The sequence below is a fragment of the Pristiophorus japonicus genome, chromosome 3, assembly GCF_044704955.1.
Source record: "Pristiophorus japonicus isolate sPriJap1 chromosome 3, sPriJap1.hap1, whole genome shotgun sequence".
In the NCBI taxonomy this organism is placed as follows: domain Eukaryota; kingdom Metazoa; phylum Chordata; class Chondrichthyes; family Pristiophoridae; genus Pristiophorus; species Pristiophorus japonicus.
Genome location: NC_091979.1, coordinates 265,386,808 through 265,407,266, shown reverse-complemented (window position 1 = coordinate 265,407,266; position 20,459 = coordinate 265,386,808). Strand labels below are relative to the sequence as shown.

At 45.6% G+C, this 20,459-nt stretch overlaps 1 protein-coding gene and 1 pseudogene across 1 annotated transcript in view; both read right to left on the bottom strand.

The window, feature by feature from the left end:
* The window catches only part of gucy2g (guanylate cyclase 2g), a 130,770-nt gene that overhangs the window by 8,319 nt on the left and 101,992 nt on the right, over positions 1 to 20,459 (bottom strand). The window contains exons 17-18 of the mRNA XM_070873982.1: positions 8,363 to 8,461; positions 7,401 to 7,492 (exon numbers count right to left, since the gene is read on the bottom strand). Coding sequence (XP_070730083.1) covers positions 7,401 to 7,492; positions 8,363 to 8,461 — 191 coding nt within the window. The remainder of the gene's footprint in view (positions 1 to 7,400; positions 7,493 to 8,362; positions 8,462 to 20,459) is intronic.
* Positions 7,123 to 7,352, bottom strand: LOC139260595 (U2 spliceosomal RNA; annotated as a pseudogene).

Sequence of the window (20,459 nt, the reverse complement as noted above, 5' to 3'; positions counted from 1 at the left end):
TCTTCCTCCATTTTTAAATAGTGGGGTTACATTTGTCACCCTCCAATCTGCAGGAACTGTTCCATAATCTATAGAATTTTGGAAGATGACAACCAATGCATCCACTATTTCCATGGTTACCTCTTTTAGAACTCTAGAATGCAGATCATCAGGCCCTCAGGAAAGTGATGGAAGGTGTCGTCAACAGTGCTATCAAGTGGCACTTACTCACCAATAACCTGCTCACCGATGCTCAGTTTGGATTCCGCCAGGACCACTCGACTCCAGACCTCATTACAGCCTTGGTCCAAACATGGACAAAAGAGCTGAATTCCAAGGTGAGGTGAGAGTGACTGCCCTTGATATCAAGGCAGCATTTGACCAAGCGTGGCATCAAGGAGTCCTATTAAAACTGAAGTCAATGGGAATCAGGGGGAAAACTCTCCACTAGCTGGAGTCAGACCTCGCATAAAGAAAAGATGCTTGTGGTGGTTAGAAACATAGAAATTTACAGAGCAGAAGGTGGCCATTTTGGCTGGAGGTCAATCATCCCAGCCCCAGGAATCACTGCAGGAGTTCCTCAGGGTGGTGTCTGAGGCCCAACTATCTTCAGCTGCTTCATCAATGACCTTCCCTCTGTTACACTCATAATAAAGGGTGAGACTGAGTACTGTGTGTAATGAGCAAGTGTAACCTTAGCTCCTTTAATAAGATTCCAGAGTGCAGGTACCTCGTGGGTGGCCTGCTTATATACTGTGCTCCCAAGGGATGCTGGGATTCCTTGGGACTCCAACAGGTGGGCCCTCTGGTGGTCAGGTGTCATGCAGGTTACAAAGGGTTAAATACATAACATCACTCCCCCGTGAAGTCAACAGTACACTTATTTACAAGGTGAGACGATCTGGGGCTTTACGCTCCCTTGTCGATTGTCTCGGTACAAATGCGGGTGTGGGTGAGTTGGTTAGTTCTTCGCTGGGCTGTTGGGCAGCCGGCCTTGCCGGGCTGCTGGGGATGGTGAGTTCGGTTTTGTGGTCAACTATGATGTCAGTTGCCACTTGTGTGTGTGTTGGAGGGTCAAAGTTGGTGGTGTCCTCTTCGGGTTGTTCGTAGCTGTTGGTGAACCGCAATTTGATTTGGTCCAAATGTTTTCTGTGCATTTGTCCATTGGCTAATTTGACCTGAAACACCCTACTCCCCTCTTTGGCTGTGACTGTGCCAGTGAGCCATTTGGGACCATGTCCATAATTGAGCACAAACACAGGATCATTGATCTCAATATCGCGTGACAAATTTGTGCGGTCATGGTACACACTTTGTTGATGCCGCTTGTCATCCACGTGATCATGGAGATCAGGGTGGACAAGAGAGAGCCTTGTTTTAAGTGCCCTTTTCATGAGCAGCTCAGCTGGAGGAACCCCGGTGAGTGAGTGGGGTCTGGTGCGGTAGCTGAGCAGCAACTTGGGACAACCAGGTCTGCAGAGAGCCTTCCGACACACGTTTCAAGCTTTGCTTGATGGTTTGAACTGCCCGTTCTGCCTGGCCGTTGGATGCGGGCTTGAACGTTGCAGATGTGACATGTTTGATCCCGTTGCGGGTCATGAATTCCTTGAATTCAGCGCTGGTGAAGCACGGCCCATTGTCGCTGACTCGGGCATCAGGTAAGCCGTGCGTGGCAAACATGGCTCATAGGCTTTCAATAGTGGCCGTGGACGTGCTTACAGGCATTATCGCACATTCAATCCATTTTGAGTAAGCGTCCACGACAATCAAAAACATTTTGCCTAGAAATGGGCCCGCATAGTCTACATGGATCCTCGACCACGGTTTGGAGGGCCACGACCACAAACTTAGCGATGCCTCTCTGGGTACATTGCTCAGCTGAGAGCAAGTGTTGCACTGGCACATGCATGACTCTAAATTTGAGTCGATGCCGGGCCACCACACATGGGATCTGGCTATGGCTTTCATCATTACAATGCTTGGGCGGGTGCTATGCAGTTCGCATATGAATGTGTCTCTGCTTTCTTGGGCAAGACTACGCGATTGCCCCACAAAAGACAGTCCACCTGCAAGGACAACTGGTCTTTGCGTCTGTGCAAAGGCTTAATTGCCTCTTGCATCTCCACTGGGACACTGGACCAGCTCCCATGGAGGTCACAGTTTTTTTTTTACCAAGGACAGTAAAGGATCCTGGCTGGTCCAGGTTCTGATCTGGCGGGCCGTAATGGGGGACCCCGGTGGTGGGCAATGGCAGCCGACTAAGAGCATCTGCGCAGTTCTCTGTGCCCGGTCTGTGGCGGATTACATAGTTGTATGCCGACAGCGTGAGCGCCCATTTTTGGATGCGGGCAGAGGCATTGGTATTAATCCCTTTGCTCTCAGAGAACAGCGATATGAGCGGCTTGTGGTCAGTTTCAAGCTCAAACTTGAGGCCAAATAAGTACTGGTACATTTTTTTTTACCCGGTAAACACATGTCAAAGCTTCTTTTTCAACCATACTGTAGGCCCTTTCGGCCTTGGACAAACTCCTGGACGCATAAGCAACCGGTTACAAACTCCCCGATTCGTTAGCCTGTTGTAACACACACCCGACCCTATATGACGACTCATTGCAAGCTAGCACTAATCGTTTACAAGGGTTATGCAGGACAAGCAGTTTGTTCGAACATAACAGATTTCTGGCTTTCTTAAAGGCAGCCTCTTGTGAATTCCCCCATACCCAGTCGTCTCCCTTGCGCAGTAGCGCATGTAGGGGTTCTAGCAGGGTGTTTAACCCAGATAGGAAATTACCAAAATAGTTAAGGAGTCCCAGGAACGACTGCAGCTAGTTCACGTTCTGAGGTAGTGGTGCGTTCTTAATGGCCTTAGCCTTGGCGTTGGTGGGTCTGCTGCGATTCTCCTTCCCAAGAATTCGACATCCTGTGCCAGGAAAACACACTTCGAGCGTTTCAACCTGAGCCCCACACGATCCAACCGACTAAGAACCTCCTCCAGATTCTTCAAGTGCTCCATGGTGTTCCAACCTGTAACCAATATGTCGTCCTGGAAGACCACTGTACAAGGAACCGACTTTAGCAGGCTCTCCATGTTCCGCTGGAAGATCGCTGCGGCCGACCGAATCCCGAACGGACACCGGTTGTAGATGAACAGACCTTTGTGCGTGTTGATGCAGGTGAGGCCTTTCGAAGACTCCTCCAGCTCCTGCGTCATGTAGGCCGAGGTCAGGTCCAGCTTGGTGAACGTCTTCCCTCCAGCCAGGGTTGCAAATAGGTCGTCTGCCTTGGATAGCGGGTACTGATTCTGCAGCGAAAAACGGTTAATTGTTACTTTATCGTCCCCACAAATTCTAACCGTGCCATCCTCCTTACGTACCAGGACAATCGGACTGGCCCAGTCGTTGAATTCCACCGGCACGATGATGCCTTCACGTTGCAGCCTGTCCAGCTCAATTTTCACTTTTTCATGCATCAAGTATGGTACCGCCCGAGCCTTGTGGTGGATGGGTCGCTAGCAGGAATCAAATGGATCTGCACTTTCGCCCCCGAGAACCTTCCAATGCTTGGCTCAAACAACGATGGCAACTTGCTCAGAACCTGGGCACATGAGGCGTCGTCAACGGACAAAAGCGCTCGGATTCAGTTCCAGCGGATTTTTCCCAGCCAGCTTCTGCCAAACAATGTGGGGCCATCCCCTGGTACAATCCACAGTGGGAATTCGTGTACTGCTCCATTAGAAAGAGATTTTGACTTCTGTACTGCCAATTACAGGGATTAGTTCCTTGGTGTAAGTCCTTAGTTTGGTGTGAATGGGGCTGAGCTTGGGCCTGTGTGCCTTTTTTCCCCACAGCCTGTTGAAGGCCTTTTTACTCATTATGGACTGACTTGCACCCGTGTCCAGTTCCATAGATACTGGAATGCCATTCAGTTCAACTTTCAACATTATTGGTGGACATTTCGTAGTGAAGGTGTGTACCCCGTACACTTCTGCCTTCTCAGTACGTGTCTCCAATTCAGCCTGATCCACTGTAGATCGACTTTCCTCTGCAATGTGGTGGTTTGCAGGGTTTGCAGCTCGCCTGCACATTCGCTGGAGGTGTCCCATTGTTCTGCAACCATTGCACACATAGTGCTTAAAGCGGCATTGATGGGGCCGATGATCACCTCCGCAGCGCCAACAAGGGTGTTAACTGCCTCGCATTAATGATTGATGGCGGACTCTGGGTCAATTGAGGTTGGGCCACAGCAGCCGATGTGTATCTTCTGCCATGTATATTTCTGCTCAAAACCGACGTTACTTTAGGCACAGTACTGGCCGAAACTTCTTTACTCTGCGAAATCTGCTTGGTGTTGTCGCTGGCGGTCCGAGACTGGCTGTTTAGCTCGAGATTTTCACATGCATCAGCCGGCCTAGCACCCTAAGAGAGGTGTGTAACGCCTCCCTTAGCGTTCCACCCCAGACTCGGGGCCCAGCCGATGAATTTTGCTGACTGAGTTTCAAACTGTTCCCGGGCGCAAACTTTACCGTCCCGTCGCCATCACTGCCGCGAAATGAGCAGAACCGAAAATCCGGCCCACAACCTATTCCTTGAATGTGCAACATCCACATTTGAAACTATTGAAGCAAAACAGAACAGTGAGATTTTCTCCTTCTTTGTGCCTGGAGAAAGCGGAGATTCCAGATGCTGCGAGAAGGAAAAGGGAGTGGAGACCCGATACATTAGGTCTCCATTCCCACTATACAGCCCCGGGATTTCCTGGGGATCCCTGATTAGAGAAAACTGGGCTTGTGCCCACAATAGACGTTGTGTATTAAAATGAGATGGGCGGAAGCGCTCCCCAGCCTCCTACATCACTTTCCAATACCCTGGCCATATGGCACCCAAAAGTAAGGACACCCCCAAAAGCAGGAGGTGGGGCCTGGATCAGGAATCTTCCCTGAGTGAAGGATCGTGGAGGTCGGTGCAGCTTGTGACCAGCCCAAAGTTAGAAGTAGGCTGCAGGTAAGGTTATTTCCATATTTCTTCATGTACTTCCAGGAGGGATATCAATTCTTAGTGCAATGAGTGCAAGCAGCTCCCATTCATAGTGCAAGACACTATTTGCCATAGAGGGAGTCTAACAAAGGTTCACCAGACTGATTCCTGGGATGGGGGGATTGTCCTATGAGGAGAGATTGAGTAGACTAGGCCTATATTCTCTAGAGTTTAGAAGAATGAGAGGTGATCACATTGAAACATACAAAATTCTTACAGGGCTTGACAGGGTAGATGCAGGGAGGATGTTTCCTCTGGCTGTGGAGTCTAGAACCAGGGATCGGCCATTTAAGACTGAGATGAGGAGAAATTTCTTCACTCAGAGGGTGGTGAATCTTTGGAATTCTCTACCCCAGAGGCCTGTGAGGCTCAGTCATTGAGTATATTCAAGACAGATCGATAGATTTTTGGATATTAAGGGAATCGAGGGATTATGGGGATATTGCAGGAAAGTATTGAGGTAGATCAGCCATAATCTCATTGAATGGCGGAGCAGGCTCGAGGGGCCGAATGGCTTACTCCTGCTCCTAATTCCTATGTTCTTATGTTCCACCATGGTAATCGTCTGGAGCAGGAAATTTGGCGCATCGCACCACAGCTATCGAGCACCATGTAGGGAATGGCAGAGAATAATTGGTTCAAAAAATATGTTTTGGAGGAAATATTAAAATGATCACATGATTATTTAGGGTGTTGTAATGAAATTGAGTGCAATTGTGCAGCTTTCATGGAAGGGGACCAACATAAAAATCTGTAAACAGAGCCTACATGCACTCCAAATTGACAAATGGCTAGAATTTCAATCTTTGGTCATAGCAGTATTTTCCCACAATAAATACCGCTATGATTCCGCTACCGCTACGGGGTCTAACATTCAGGAAAAAATGTGGCCAGCGGTAAAAATCGGCATTGCACGAGGATTCGTGGTGCAAACAGTGAATTTTCTGCAACTTTTTTCCGAAGCCGATACCGCTGCAGGTTGGGCCTAGGGAGGAGGGAAAACACCAAAAAAAATTACAAAAAATAAAAAATCACAAAACATTCACAAGACATGTAACTATCGAATCGCTGCAAAATAATTAAGACTTTAACTTACCTTTTTTGCGGGTCTTCATAACTACTGCTGTTCCAAGGGCTGCAACACAGGTTTTTCCCAGGTGTTTTTTTTCGTCCCAACTTCGGGTGCGCTCAGAGCCAAATTTTTGGCGAAAGCTCTATTTTGAGTCTTGCATGCCGGCAGTCCCCTCCCCTGGCACAAGGGTGGGGAATTTCCAACCCTTGAACTACAGCTTATTCATTTAACTTAAATTCTACCAGCAACAATATGGAAACTAAAATGGAGATACTATTCATGAATTTTGTTTCAGGAAGGAAGGGAAAACCAGAGCTAGAATCGGACCTAGGCCCAAGTTTGATTATTTCAACCCGTATTAAAAGCTCCCTTCACCCCAAATTTATTTCAATCATTTCAGCACGGGATGTGAGTTACAGGTCAGTTGTACAGAAATTTCTGTGTCAATGTGACATAGATTTCATGTTACATTAACACAAATGCTGCTGTGTGATTATAGTTTGAAGTCACCAATCTTGGCAAATATTGACAAACTGCATAGTTTCACACAGCATGGCCTTCACATTAGCTGCAGTATAACTACAAATGATGCAGTACCATCTTTGAAAAACTTTATTTTTACAATTGAAAAAGATCCAACGGACCACTTGTAGGTTTTTAAATATTTTTAAAGAACCAACAGGGCACTTGGCATTTTATGAACATTAAAATGTTAGCAACATTCAGAGTGGAGCTCTATAGATGCATTGAATAAATCCAAAGTACCGAGCTATGTGGAAATGGCAGCATAATTCACTGCTGATGCACATTTCTTTAACACAAACTGGCAGATGTATTACTTTTTTTAAATGAAAAAAATTGTTTTTTTACTGCTTCTAGTGGAAAAATAACCAAACATAAAAGTAATTTTTTTTTTTTTTTTTTTTAAATTCATGTCCAATCGTTATCCAATCGTTACAATTCTTTGTCAAACGCCAGAGGTCACCCTGCACCAGTCAAGGATCACTCTGCGCCAATGCTCTTAGCCAAAAGGCCTAGAGCCACTGCACCGTTCCTGGAAGTACTGCAATACCAGGTTCGTGCCATGGAGGTGGATGGGTCAGGTCCCCCACACACCTCCGTGGAGGTGGATGGGTCACCAATCCCACCCACCTCCTGTTTACAAAAATGTAAGCATATACCTTTCTGACCAGGGAGGAACCACCCGGACGTCATGGTGGCTGGTCAGGTTAGTTATGCAGATCTTAGCCAAAAGGCCGAGAAGAGATGAAACATAAAAGTAAATGTTAATTCTCGATTACAATTTGATTTCCTACCTTCACTTTAATTGTCCCTCTCTCCACTAGTTCGTATCCTCCCAATGCCCTCAGTACCTCAGCGGTGCTCTGTGATATGTGTATTTTCAAGGCTGAACACCAAAAGAAGTTCAAATAACAGAGTGCGTCGCTTAAGTATACAAATTAAATTCTACAGTTCTTAGTGAGTGCTGAAATAACTGACAACACTGACAACTATACTGCCCCAATCCATCTGTTAGCGTGTCACTGAGCCAGTTAATAGGTGGGGACATATAATGCATGGTATGATGCTATTTACATGAATCAGTAGGTTTGAATCCTGGTCTGTACTGGGTTAGCTAATTTCACACTATCCAGTGATTCATGTTGGAAAAAGCTTGTGTGAAATTGTTTGATTGCACTTCTGTGCAGCACCGTGGGACGTTTTTCCACATTAGAGCCGCCATGTAAATGTAAGTTTCTGTTGATGATAGAGATTCATCTCAGAAAGATGTTTCTCGTAAGATATGTTTGAGACACAATTATAATATGGATTACCCTGCCTTATACCCAATTGTACTTTCTTACGACAATTAATGAACGTCAGAAGTATTCCCTTTGGTGAAAAAGCATTTCCTCCCGCATCAAACTGAAATTCTGCGTTTCCAAAAAGATTTCAACGCAAGACAGTTCCGTGATTTCAACCAATGGCTAAAAGTTGATTTATTTTACACGTGTGTATCAAAAAATTCCAACTCAAATGTCACACCGTTCCATATATTCGCTGAGCAAATCCTTTCCCAAATATTCACAATATCAGGGCGGGTGGAGCAGAATCTATCACAATTATACTGCATGGAGCCTTCAACACTTGGATTTGTGTACAGAATGATACTGCACTGCTCACATTGCTCACTCCATCAGGGAAACTGAGCCTTTCAATAAGTTATTTAATTTATTTAATTTAACAAAACTATAAAGGAAAAAGACTGCATACTTACGTAAACCGCTGCTCTCCATCCTTGATGCTACGTTGACAGTATCTCCAAACAGACAGTATCTGGGCATAGTTGTTCCAACTACACCTGCAACAACTTGACCTACAAAAGGAATTTCAGTGATTTAAGGGTGAAATATTCACTTCACAGATTTGTAATCATTACCCTTCAAATCCGCCGGGAATATTCTGGTATGGTTTCCCTGATTCTCATAATTTGCAGCAATTAGAAGTCTTTGCCAAAATGTCAGCTCCCCCAAAATTTCCTAGGGAATAAGAATCTGAATTCATCATGTAACATAGGAAAATAGAAAGTAAATCCCTTTTGTAGAAATTTTAGGAATGATGTAGCCTTATTCACTATTTTATGTAAGAAGAATAATAGGACTGTAATATATATCCATCTGTCACCCAAAGATTATGGTGGAATTTCTTTTTTCTTTCATTCGTACTTGAGGGCCACTTTTTGATACGACACTCCAAAGAAGTTCTTCAAAGAGAGTTGGGGATAGATTTTGCACTTTTTTGCCGGCTTAATGCCCACTTAACGCCCATTTTACTGCTGAAATTACGTATAATGCCCATATATCGCCCATTTAGCCACAAAATGGAAACTGACGGGCATTTTTCGGAAACTTATCGGTGAGCGTTACTTTCCCCATGTGCGTAACGCCGGGAAAAAATAATACCGCCCGCCCACTTTCTTTTGGCGGAATCATCAGAATGGGTGAAATCAACGCCCATAATATCGCCCAGCGCTAATTTCCGCACGGAATTAACGATGGGATTCAATAATACCGCCCACCCACATTTTTTTGTCGTTAAGATCATATTTGCCAAAACTAGCAGCCCAGCGTCACTTTCATCACCTCTCACACATATCGCCCACAATATCGCTTGCCTAAAAAAACGCCTGGAAAAAGTGGAACTAACCGGAACAGCGTTATGAACGCCATGTTCTATATCACATGTCACATCCTTTAAAAGGCTGCTCTGTTTCAACTTTGGGGGCGTTCTGGAGGTCGTTGGAATTGATGTGAACATCTGTACAAACATCTTGACCATACTGTGAGCAATTGGACTTTAACAGGTGTCTTCGTCGGGACATTCAATGTTTGTGACCAATCGGTGGAAAACAGAGAGCTATTGCAATGGGGCTGGTCCTTTCTCACCCTCTCTTGATGACCAATTACATGCTGCAGACTCGAGATAGTCGAAGGTACGCTCCATACCATTATGTGCCCAATGTAAGATGTGCCAGACTGATGAGGAGGACCAGACGTTACACCCCCCGCAAGTACAGGGAGAAGCAGTCTTATCTCAACTTGCCTGAGAAAACGGGGAATTATGGACCGGTTAGCCTGACATCAGTAGTGGGAAAAATGTTGAAATCAATTATTAAAGATGAAATAACAGCGCATTTGGAACGCTGTGACAGGATCGGTCCAAGTCAACATGGATTTATGAAAGGGAAATCATGCTTGACAAATTTTCTGGAATTAACTAGTAGAGTGGACAAGAGAGAACCAGTGAATGTGATGTATTTGGACTTTCAAAAGGCTTTTGACAAGGTCCCGCACAAGAGATTGGTGTGCAAAATTAAAGCACATGGTATTGGGGGTAATGTACTGACGTGGATAGAGAACTGGTTGGCAGACAGGAAGCAGACAGTCGGGATAAACAGTTCCTTTTCAGAATGGCAGGCAGTGACTAGTGGGGTGCCGCAGGGCTCAGTGCTGGGACCCCAGCTATTTACAATATACATTAATGATTTAGATGAAAGAATTGAGTGTAATATCTCCAAATTTGCAGATGACACTAAACTGGTGGCGGCGTGAGCTGTGATTCGAACACTAAGAGGCTGCATGGTGACTTGGACAGGTTAGGTGAGTGGGCAAATGCATGGCAGATGCAGTATAATGTGGATAAATGTGAGGTTATCCACTTTGGTGGCAAAAACACGAAGGCAGAATATTATCTGAATGGCGGTAGATTAGGAAAAGGGGAGGTGCAACGAAACCTGGGTGTCATGGTACGTCAGTCATTGAAAGTTGGCATGCAGGTGCAGCAGGCGGTGAAGAAGGCAAATAGAATGTTGGTCTTCATAGCTAGGGGATTTGAGTATAGGAGCAGGGAGGTCTTACTGCAGTTGTACAGGGCCTTGGTGAGGTCTCACCTGGAATATTGTGTTCAGTTTTGGTCTCCTAATCTGAGGAAAGACGTTCTTGCTATTGAGGGAGTGCAGCAAAGGTTCACCAGACTGATTTCCGGGATGGCAGGACTGACATATGAGGAGAGACTGGATCGACTGGGCCTTTATTCACTGTAGTTTAGAAGGATGAGAGGGGATCTCATAGAAACATATAAAATTCTAACGGGACTGGACAGGTTAGATGCAGGAAGAATGTTCCCGATGTTGGGGAAGTCTAGAACCAGGGGACACAGTCTAAGGATAAGGGGTAAGCCATTTAGGACTGAGATGAGGAGAAACTTCTTCACTCAGAGAGTTGTTAACCTGTGGAATTCTCTACCGTAGAAAGTTGTTGATGCCAATTCGTTGGATATATTCAAGAGGGTGTTAGATATGGCCCTTATGGCTAAAGGGATCAAGGAGTATGGAGAGAAAGTAGGAAAAAGATACTGAGGTGATGATCAGCCATGATCTTATTGAATGGGGGTGCGGCTCGAAGGGCTGAATGGCCTACTCCTGCACCTATTTTCTATGTTTCTATGACACCACCTGCCTTCGGAGACGGCGCTTCCACAAAGAGGTTATCACTGAGGTATGTCAGCTCATAAGGGGAGACCTGCAGCCTGCCAGCACCATCAGTACTGCACTGTCCATTGAGGTCAAAGTCACCGCGGCACTGTCGTTCTATGCGTCGGGTTCTTTTCAGGCCTCAGCTGGCGACATTTGCTGTCTGTCTCAGCATGCCATTCATCGCTGTATTAGACAGGTCACTGAAGCCCTGTAAGCATGCAGGAGGAACTTGATCAGCTTCCCTATGACCAGGGAGGCACAGAGCGAGAGGGCTCTAGGATTCCCCAGAATTGCAAACTTCCCCAAGGTGCAGGGAGCAATAGACTGTACACACATCATGATGTGGGCACCTTTTCAGGATGCTGAGGTTTGCAGGAACCGCAAGTGATTCCACTCCCTGAATGTCCAACTCATTGTCAACCACCAACAAATTATAATGGCAGCATCCATGATGCTCACATCCTGCGTCAGCCACAAGGTCAATGCTGGATGCTTGGTGACAAAGGATATGGCTTTGCCACCTAGCTGATGACCCCCCTGCGTGACATCCACACCGAAGCCAAGAGGCGATACAATGAGAGCCACAGAGCCACTCGCAAATTCGTGGAGAAAACAACTGGAGTGCTTAAGCAGCGCTTTAGATGCCTGGACCACTCAGGAGGCGACCTCCAATACCACCCTGAGCAGGTAGCTCAATTCATGGTGGTGTGCTCCATGCTGCACAACTTGGCTATCAGGAGGGGACAAGAATTGCCTGATCAGTTTGACAGTCCACCTCACCAGAGAGAGGAAGAGGAGGACGAGGAGGCAGACGCTGACATCGGGCCAGACAAGAAGGCTGATGCTGAAGCTATTACCCCGCCCCCCTGTAGACCGCATGAAAGGGCCCATGGTGGCATGATAGCTGCAAAAACCTTACGTCAAGAGCTCATCAATGAGCGCTTTGCCTGAAAGAACTTTCTTTATAAGCTTGACACACTGCTGGATGTGTAGGTCATACATCAATGGTGGGCATCACCTTGATGACAGTTAAAGTTTAAGTTGATTGAAGTTAAGTGTGTTAGAGGGAGAATTTGGCATGAGGGGAATATACAAAATGTTTTAAGTTAGTTATCCAGAAAAGCGGTATGGCTGAAATCCTATTTCCAGTACTCAATAAACCTCACTGTGTTTCAAGGTTTATGGGCACATTGGAATGTTATCTTATCTCTCTTGCTTGACCAGATGGAGTTTTCCATTGTCACTTTTGATCCCTTGCCCTGTTTACCTGCCCCTCTGGGTTTTCTGTGATGGGACCTCCTATAATTAACCACTCAGATATGTTATTTCCTTTATACATCCTTATAAAATGGACCACTACAAAGGCTGAGGTTAGCTTGTTTAAATTCCGAGGTGAGGTCCAGTCCTAACCATGTAATTATAACAAAATTCGAAAGCCCCAATAACCAGAAGGCTGCCAGGTCAGCACATTCGAGCAAGATGAGGTCACCCTAGGAAGGCCTGCATCTGGTCTGTCAATCCAAGGTATTACTGATAAGGTAACTGATCGGGAATCATGGGAGGTTGTATTGGGGAAGCAAATGGTCTTTTGAACAGTGTATAAAAGATGGCTGATTCAGCGAGCATTTCCACTCACAGGAGGCTGTGTTGAGAAATTGCTCTCGGACGGTTCGTGATTAAAAGATCGTTGAACCTTGCCTTCCGTCTCCATTTATTGACTTCGAGGGTTGCTACACGGATTGGGACAAGCGTCGACCCCTTATATCAGGGGGCCCGCTCGTGGAAAGAGAAGCCTTTCCGCTATCCCCCTACAAGTGTAATTATACCCTTTGGGATTAAGGAATCACCAGCGTGTAACGGTGCAGCTATCTGAGCCAATGCGCGACAAGTTTTGTTAAATAAAAACATTTAAACTGAACAGTTGTCTGAAATCGTCAGTATTTCTGTAAAAAACCAACCCTTCTCCCCCCAGCCCCCCACCCTGCCCCCGCTTCTCATCCACACCTCTACCCCTTCTCCTCCTGACTCCAAGACGCCTGGCCGACGAGCTCCTCAGGCGATGCTTCATTGGCGGGGTGGGGGGATGACGACCGAACCACTGCTTGGACGGATACGGGAGTGGACGGTCCCGAGGTGGGAACATGCTCCAAGCCAGAAGCAAGATGTTGCTCCTGGCTCTCATGTGTGGTTGGCAATGGGGATGCGGCACCTTGGGGTGCAGTGCCGCACTCCGGGACCACTGGGAGACCTCTGCCACTAGTGTTCCTGGCTACCAGCTCCAAGGCCTCCACCATCCCTTCCATGTGTTATTTGTAGGACAAAAACCCGGTGCAAGTACGTTCTTGGTGCTTAGTAGGATTTTTGCTGCTGGTGAATCTCCCTCATGCCTCCCACAACAGCCAAACACGCACACACCACAGCCACACATGCTTTCAGTCCCTCTCAGCTCTCTCTCACTCTCCCTCTGTCTCCTCTTCTGCGCATGTCATGATGACCCTTGACCTCCAGAATCACGGGAATCGAGCGTTGCCATGCCATTGCTAAGGACGGCGACACTTTACGGCAGAAGGTCAGCGAGATTTAACGCCATCGCTCATGATAACGGACAATTTAAAAAATGGAGACTAGATGCTTTGAGAATGGGCGAGAAGCCGGCGATCTGAAAACTAATTTTTATCGCACACACCGGAAATAATGCCCATTTTTGGATGATAAGCACAAAAGTGTAAAATCTAGCCCATGGACTTTTGGTTAAGCTTTGTGTTATGATCCAAGCACCTTCCTGATAATTTCCCTCATGGCTAGTGCAAAGAATCATTTCCACAGGAATGATCACATTTTCTATAAATTACAGAAGGACGGATTGAAGCTGCACAGTATAAATTCTACTTGTACTGCTGTGTTTGTGTAAATCTCTTTAATTGAGTACCGTGCCTAATTTTGTAAATAAATTGGATCAGTGGTTTTAGCATGTTGATTCACTGTTTACCATTCCTATCCATTACTGTGTAATGAGACAGGATTAATAAATTATCTCCCAGTAAAGGATCCTCTAGGAAAGAGTGATCATATCATGGTTGAATTTCAAATTCAGTTGGAGGGTGAGAAAGTTGGATCTCAAACCAGTGTCCTGAACTTAAATAAAGGAGATTACAAAGGTATGAAGGCAGAGTTGGCTAAAGTGAATTGGGAAACTAGATTAAAGTGTAAAATGGTTGATAAGCAGTAGTGGACATTTAAGGAGATATTTCATAATTCTCAACAAAAATATATTCCAATGAGAAGGAAAGACTTTAAGAGAAGGGAGAACCATCCGTGGCTAACTAAGGAAATGAAGGATGGTATCAAATTAGAAACAATGGCATACAATGTAGCCAAGATTAGTGGGAGGCCATAGGATTGGGAAAAGTTTAAAAACCAGCAAAGAACAACTAAAAAAATAATAAAGAGAGGGAAGATAGATTATGAGAGTAAACTAACAAGAAATATAAAAACAGATAATAAGAGTTTCAACAGGTATATAAAAAGGAAGTGAGTAGCTAAAGTAAACATTGATTCCTTAGAGGATGAAACTGGGGAATTAATAATGGGGAACAGGGAAATGGCAGAGATTTTGAACATATATTTTGTATCGGTCTTCACGGTAGAAGACACTAAAAACATCCCAATAGTGGATAATCCAAAGGGCAATAGGGATGGAGGATACAATCACGATCACTAAAGAAGTAGTACTCAGTAAAATAATGGGCCCATGTTTCGGGCCGCGCCGGACCTGGATGCCCGTTTTTCGCGGCAGAAAGCGCGCCTAAAAAAAACTTACCTATTCTCCGGCTCCCTGCAGGTCCTCTGGAGCTGGGCGCAGCGCAGCACGAGCTGTGGGGGGCGGAGCCAGGGCCCTGCGCTGAAAACAGTGCCGGGAACTCTGCACATGCGCGCTATAGTGGACGCATGTGCAGTAGCTCCAGGCGCCCAAAACTGTGGGAGGGGCCCGAAGCACGCAGCCCCTAGCCCTGGCCGAATGGCCTCACTGCGGCTGTGTGGATCAGGCTCCTCCCACCTGACTGGACCCGACCCGACCCCCGCTCTCCCCCGGCGACTTGACCTCTGCTTCCCCCCTCCCCCGAGACCTCCGCGACTCCCCCCTCACCCCCAGGACCTCCGCGACTCTCTCCCCCCCCCCGGACCTCCGTGACTCCCCATCCGCCGAGATCCAACGCCACCTACCTGTAAATCCAGCCCGAAGTCTTGGGCCCGGCCGTTCAGCCTCCTTCTCTCCTTCCCTCCCTCCCTCCTCTCTCCCTCCCTCCCTCCCTCCTCTCTCCCTCCCTCCTCTCTCCCTCCATCCTCTCTCCTTCCCTCCCTCCTCTCTCCTTCCCTCCCTCTCTCTCTCCTTCCCTCCATCCTCTCTCCTTCCCTCCCTCCATCCTCTCTCCTTCCCTCCCTCCATCCTCTCTCCCTCTCCCCCCTCCCCCCTTCTCCTCTCCCCCTCCTCCTCCTCCCCCCTCCTCCTCCTCTTCCCCCACCCCACCTCCCTCTACCCCCACCCCACCCCACCCCCTCTACCCCCACCCCACCCCCTCTACCTCCCTCCTCCTCTTCTCCCCCTCCCTCCCCCCCCACTCCGCTTCTCCCCCTCCCCTCGCTGTCAGAAACACAGACACTGACAGACAGAGAGTGAGAGACACACACATAGACAGACAAAGAGATAGAGACACTGACAGAGACACACAGGGGGGGCCATCCCAGCACACCGTTGGAAGACTCCTGGTGCTGCAGTCGGTAAGTAGAAAATGTTTTATTTATTGATTTTAAAACATTTTTTTATTAATTATTAATTTTTTTTGGATTGATTTATTGGTTGATTTATTGATGTATTTATCATTTATTATTGATGATGGCTCTTTATTTGTAAAACTGAAGTGTTTAATGTTTGTAAACTTCCCTTTAAACCCCCCCCACCCCCATTCCCTACGCCTAATTTGTAACCTACGTCTAATTTTCTAAAGTGAGACAAGGTTTTTTCGAACGTACAAAAATCTTCACTTACTCCATTCTAAGTTAGTTTGGAGTAAGTTTTCACTGCCTAAACTTTGAAAACAGGCGTAAGTGGCCGGACACACCCCCTTTTGAAAAAAAAATTCTGTTCCAAAGTGAAACTGTTCTAACTGACTAGAACTGGAGCAAACTAAATGCCGAGATTTCAAATTTCTAAAATACTCCATTCTAAACCAGTTGCTCCAAAAAAACAGGAGCAACTCAGGCCGAAACTTGGCCCCAATGGAACTAAAGGTGGACACGTCCCCTGGATCTGATGGCTTGCATCCTAGGGTCTTAAAAGAAATGGCTGTAGAGATAGTGGATCCATTGGTTGTAATCTACCAAAATTTCCTGGTTTCTGGAGAGGTCCCAGCAGATTGGAAAACCATAAACGTAACGCCCTATTTAAAAAAGGAGGCAGACAGAAATAAGGAAACTATAGACCAATAGGTCTAACATCATGTTGGGAAAATGCTGGAGTCCATTATTAAGGAAGCAGTAGCAGGACATTTGGAAATGTGTTATATAGTCAAGCAGAGTCAGCATGGTTTTATGAAAGGGAAAACATGTTTGACAAATTTGCTGAAGTTCTTTGAGGATGTAACGAGCAGGGTGGATAAGGGAGAACCAGTGGATGTGGTGTATTTGGATTTCTAGAAGGTATTCGATAAGGTGCCACATAAAAGGTTACAGCACAAGATAAGAGCTCACGGGGTTGAGGGTAATATATTAGCATAGATAGCGGATTGGTTAACTAACAGAAAACAGAGAGTCAGGATAAATGGGTCATTTTCCGGTTGGCAAACGGTAATTAGCAGGGTGCCACAGAGATCGGTGCTGGGGCCTCAACTATTTATAATCTGGATGAAGGTACTGAGTTTGCTGATGAAACAAAGATGGGTGGGAAAGCAAGTTGTGAGGAGGACACAAAAAATCTGAAAAGGGATATAGACAGACTAAGTGAGTGGGCAAACATTTGGCAGATGGAATATAATGTGGAAAGGTGTGAGGTTATCCACTTCGGCAGGAAAAATAAAAAAGCAAATTATTATTTAAATGGAGAGAAATTACAAAGTGCTGCAGTACAGAGGGACTTGGGAGTCCTAGTGCATGAAACACAAAGTTAGTATGCAGGTACAGCAAGTAATCAGGAAGGCAAATGGATGTTGGCCTTTATTGCAAGGGGGCTGGTGTATAAAAGCAGAGAAGTCCTGCTACAACTGTACAGGGTATTGGTGAGGCCACACCTAGAGTACTATGTACAGTTTTGGTCTCCTTATTTAAGGAGGGATATACTTGCATTGGAGGCAGTTCAGAGAAGGTTCACTAGGTTGATTCCTGAGATGAAGAGGTTGACTTATGAAGAAAGGTTGAGTGGGTTGACTTATGAAGAAAGGTTGAGCAGGTTGGGCCTATACACACTGGAGTTTAGAAGAATGAGAGGTGATCTTATTGAAACATATAAGATACGAAGGGAGCTCGACAAAGTAAATGCAGAGAGGATGTTTCTCCTTGTGGGGAAATCTAGAACTAGGGGGCATAGTTTCAGAATAAGGGGTCGCCCATTTAAAACGGAGATGAGGAATACTTCTCTTAGAGGGTTGTAAATCTGTGGAATTCTCTGTCCCAGAGAGCTGTGGAGGCTGGGTCATTGAATATATTTAAGGTGGAGATAGAGAGATTTTTGAGCGATAAGGGAGTGAAGGGTTATGGGGAACAGGCAGGGAAGTGGAGCTGAGCCCAAGATCAGATCAACCATGATCTTATTGACTGGCGGAGCAGGCTCGAGGGGCCAAATGGCCTACTCCTGCTCCTATTTCTTATGTTCTTATGTTCTTATCCTTAGTGATTGTGGGAGCTTAATCATAATTGGGACAATTATTAATAATCAACTGCAGAAACTCTGCTCGGACAAAAAATGAAAGGTGCAGAATTCAGATTGTGAGAAAACTGTTGGTAGAACTCCTGCAATGATAGAGAGAGGGCTAAAAGAGGAGGGGTGGGGTCACAATATTGATTAAAAAAACAATTACAGCTGTGAGGAGGGAGGATATGTTAGAAGGATCATCAAATTGAAGTTGAATGAGTTGAACTGAAGAACAAAAAAGGGGCAATCACGCTGCTGGGAGTGTACTTTAGACCCCCAAACAGTCAGAGGGAGATAGAAGAGCAAATATGTCGGCACATTTCTGAGAAGTGCAAAAACAATAGGGCAGTAATAGTAGGGGATTTTAACTACCCTAATATTGACTGGGATAGAATTAGTGTGAAAGGCATAGAGGGAGCAGAATTCTTAAAATGCAGGCAGGATAACTTTTTTAGCCAGTGCGTAGCAAGCCCAACAAGCGAGGGGGCGGTTCTGGACTTAGTTTTAGGGAATGAAGCTGGGCAGGCTGGGAAGCTGGGTATCAGTGGGAGAGCATTTTGGTGGTAGTGATCATAATTCAGTTAGATTTAGGGTAGTTATGGAAAAGGACAAAGATAGACCGGGAATAAAAGTTCTCAATTGGGGGAAAGCAAATTTGACCAAGCTGTGATGTGAAATAACCAAAGTGGACTGAAACAGCTACTGGATGGTAAATCAGTGTCAGAGCAGTGGGAGGCATTCAAGGAGGAGATAGTCAGAGAAAGTATGTTCCTTTAAATAAAAAGAGTGGGACTAACAAATCTAGAGCCCTTTGGATGTCAAGGGACATACAGGGTAGGATAAAGAAAAAAAAGGGAAGCTTATGACAGATACCGAGGGCTCAATACTGCAGAAACCCTAGAAGTGTATAGAAAGTGCAGGGGCCACATTAAAAAAACAATTTAGGAAAGCAAAGAGAGGGCATGAAAAAAATATTGGTAAGTAAAATCAAGCAAAACCCAAAGATGTTTTATAAATACATTAAGAGCAAGAGGATAACTAAAGAAAGAGTAGGGTCTATTAGGGACCATAAAGGTAACCTGTGTGTGGTATGGAAGACGTGGGTATGGTTCTTAATGAATACTTTGTGTCTGTTTTCATAAAAGAGAGGGACGGTGCAGACATTGCAATTAGGGAGGAGGAGTGTGAAATATTAGATGAAATAAACAGAGTGAGAGAGGCTCTGACCATCATGTTCCAATCCTCTCTGGCTACAGGTGTGGTGCCAGAGGACCGGAGGACTGCTAATGTTGTACTGTTGCTTAAAAAGGGAAAAAAGGATAGACCGAATAGTTACAGGCCAGTCAGCCCAACCTTGGTGGTGGGAAAATTAATGGGAAAAATTCTGAGGGACAGGATAAATCTTAATTTAGAAAGACACAGATTAATCAAGGACAGTTAATATGGATTTATTAAGGGAAGGCCATGTCTGAGTAACTTGATTGAATTTTTTGAGGAGGTAACAAGAAGGGTTGATGAGGGTAATGCATTTGATGTAGTCTATATGGATTTTAGCAAGGCTTTGGATAAGGTTCCACATGGCAGACTGGTCACGAAAGTAAAAGCCCAAGGAATCCAAGGCAAAATGGTAAGTTGGATCGAAAACTGGCTCAGAGGCAGGAAGCAAAGGGTAATGGTCAATGGGTATTTTTGTAATTGGAAGGCTGTTTCCAGTGGGGTTCTGGAGGGCTCAGTACTAGGTCCCTTTCTTTTTGTGGTATATATCAATGATTTGGACTTGAATGTCGGGGGTATGGTTAAGAAGTTTGCAGATGATATAAACATTGGCTGTGTGGTTGACAATGAAGAAGAAAGCTGTTGACTGCAGGAAGATATCAATGGACTTGTCAGAACACTGGAAAATGGAATTCAATCCGGAAAAGTTTGAGGTAATGCACTTGGGGAGGGGCAACAAGGCAAGGAAATACACAATAAATGGGAGGATACTGAGAGGTCTGGAGGATCAGAGGGATCTTGATGTGAATATCCACAGATCCTTAAAGGTAGCAGGGCAGGTCGATAAGGTAGTTAAAAAGGCATACGGAATGCTTTCCTTTATTAGCCGATGCATAGAATATAAGAGCACGAAAGTTATGTTAGAACTGTATACAACACTAGTTAGGCCACAGCTTGAGTACTGCATGCAGTTCTGGTCACCACCTTACAGGAAAGATGTGATTGCTATGGAGAGGGTGCAGAGGAGATTTACCAGGATGTTTCCAGGATTAGAAAATTATAGCAATGAGGAAAGATTGAATAGGCTGGGGTTGTTTTCTTTGGGACAGAGGAGGCTGAGGGGAGATTTAATTGAGGTGTATAAAATTATGAGGGGCCTAGATAGAGTGGATAGGAAGGACCAATTTCCTTTGGCAGAGGGGTCAATAACCAGGGGGCATA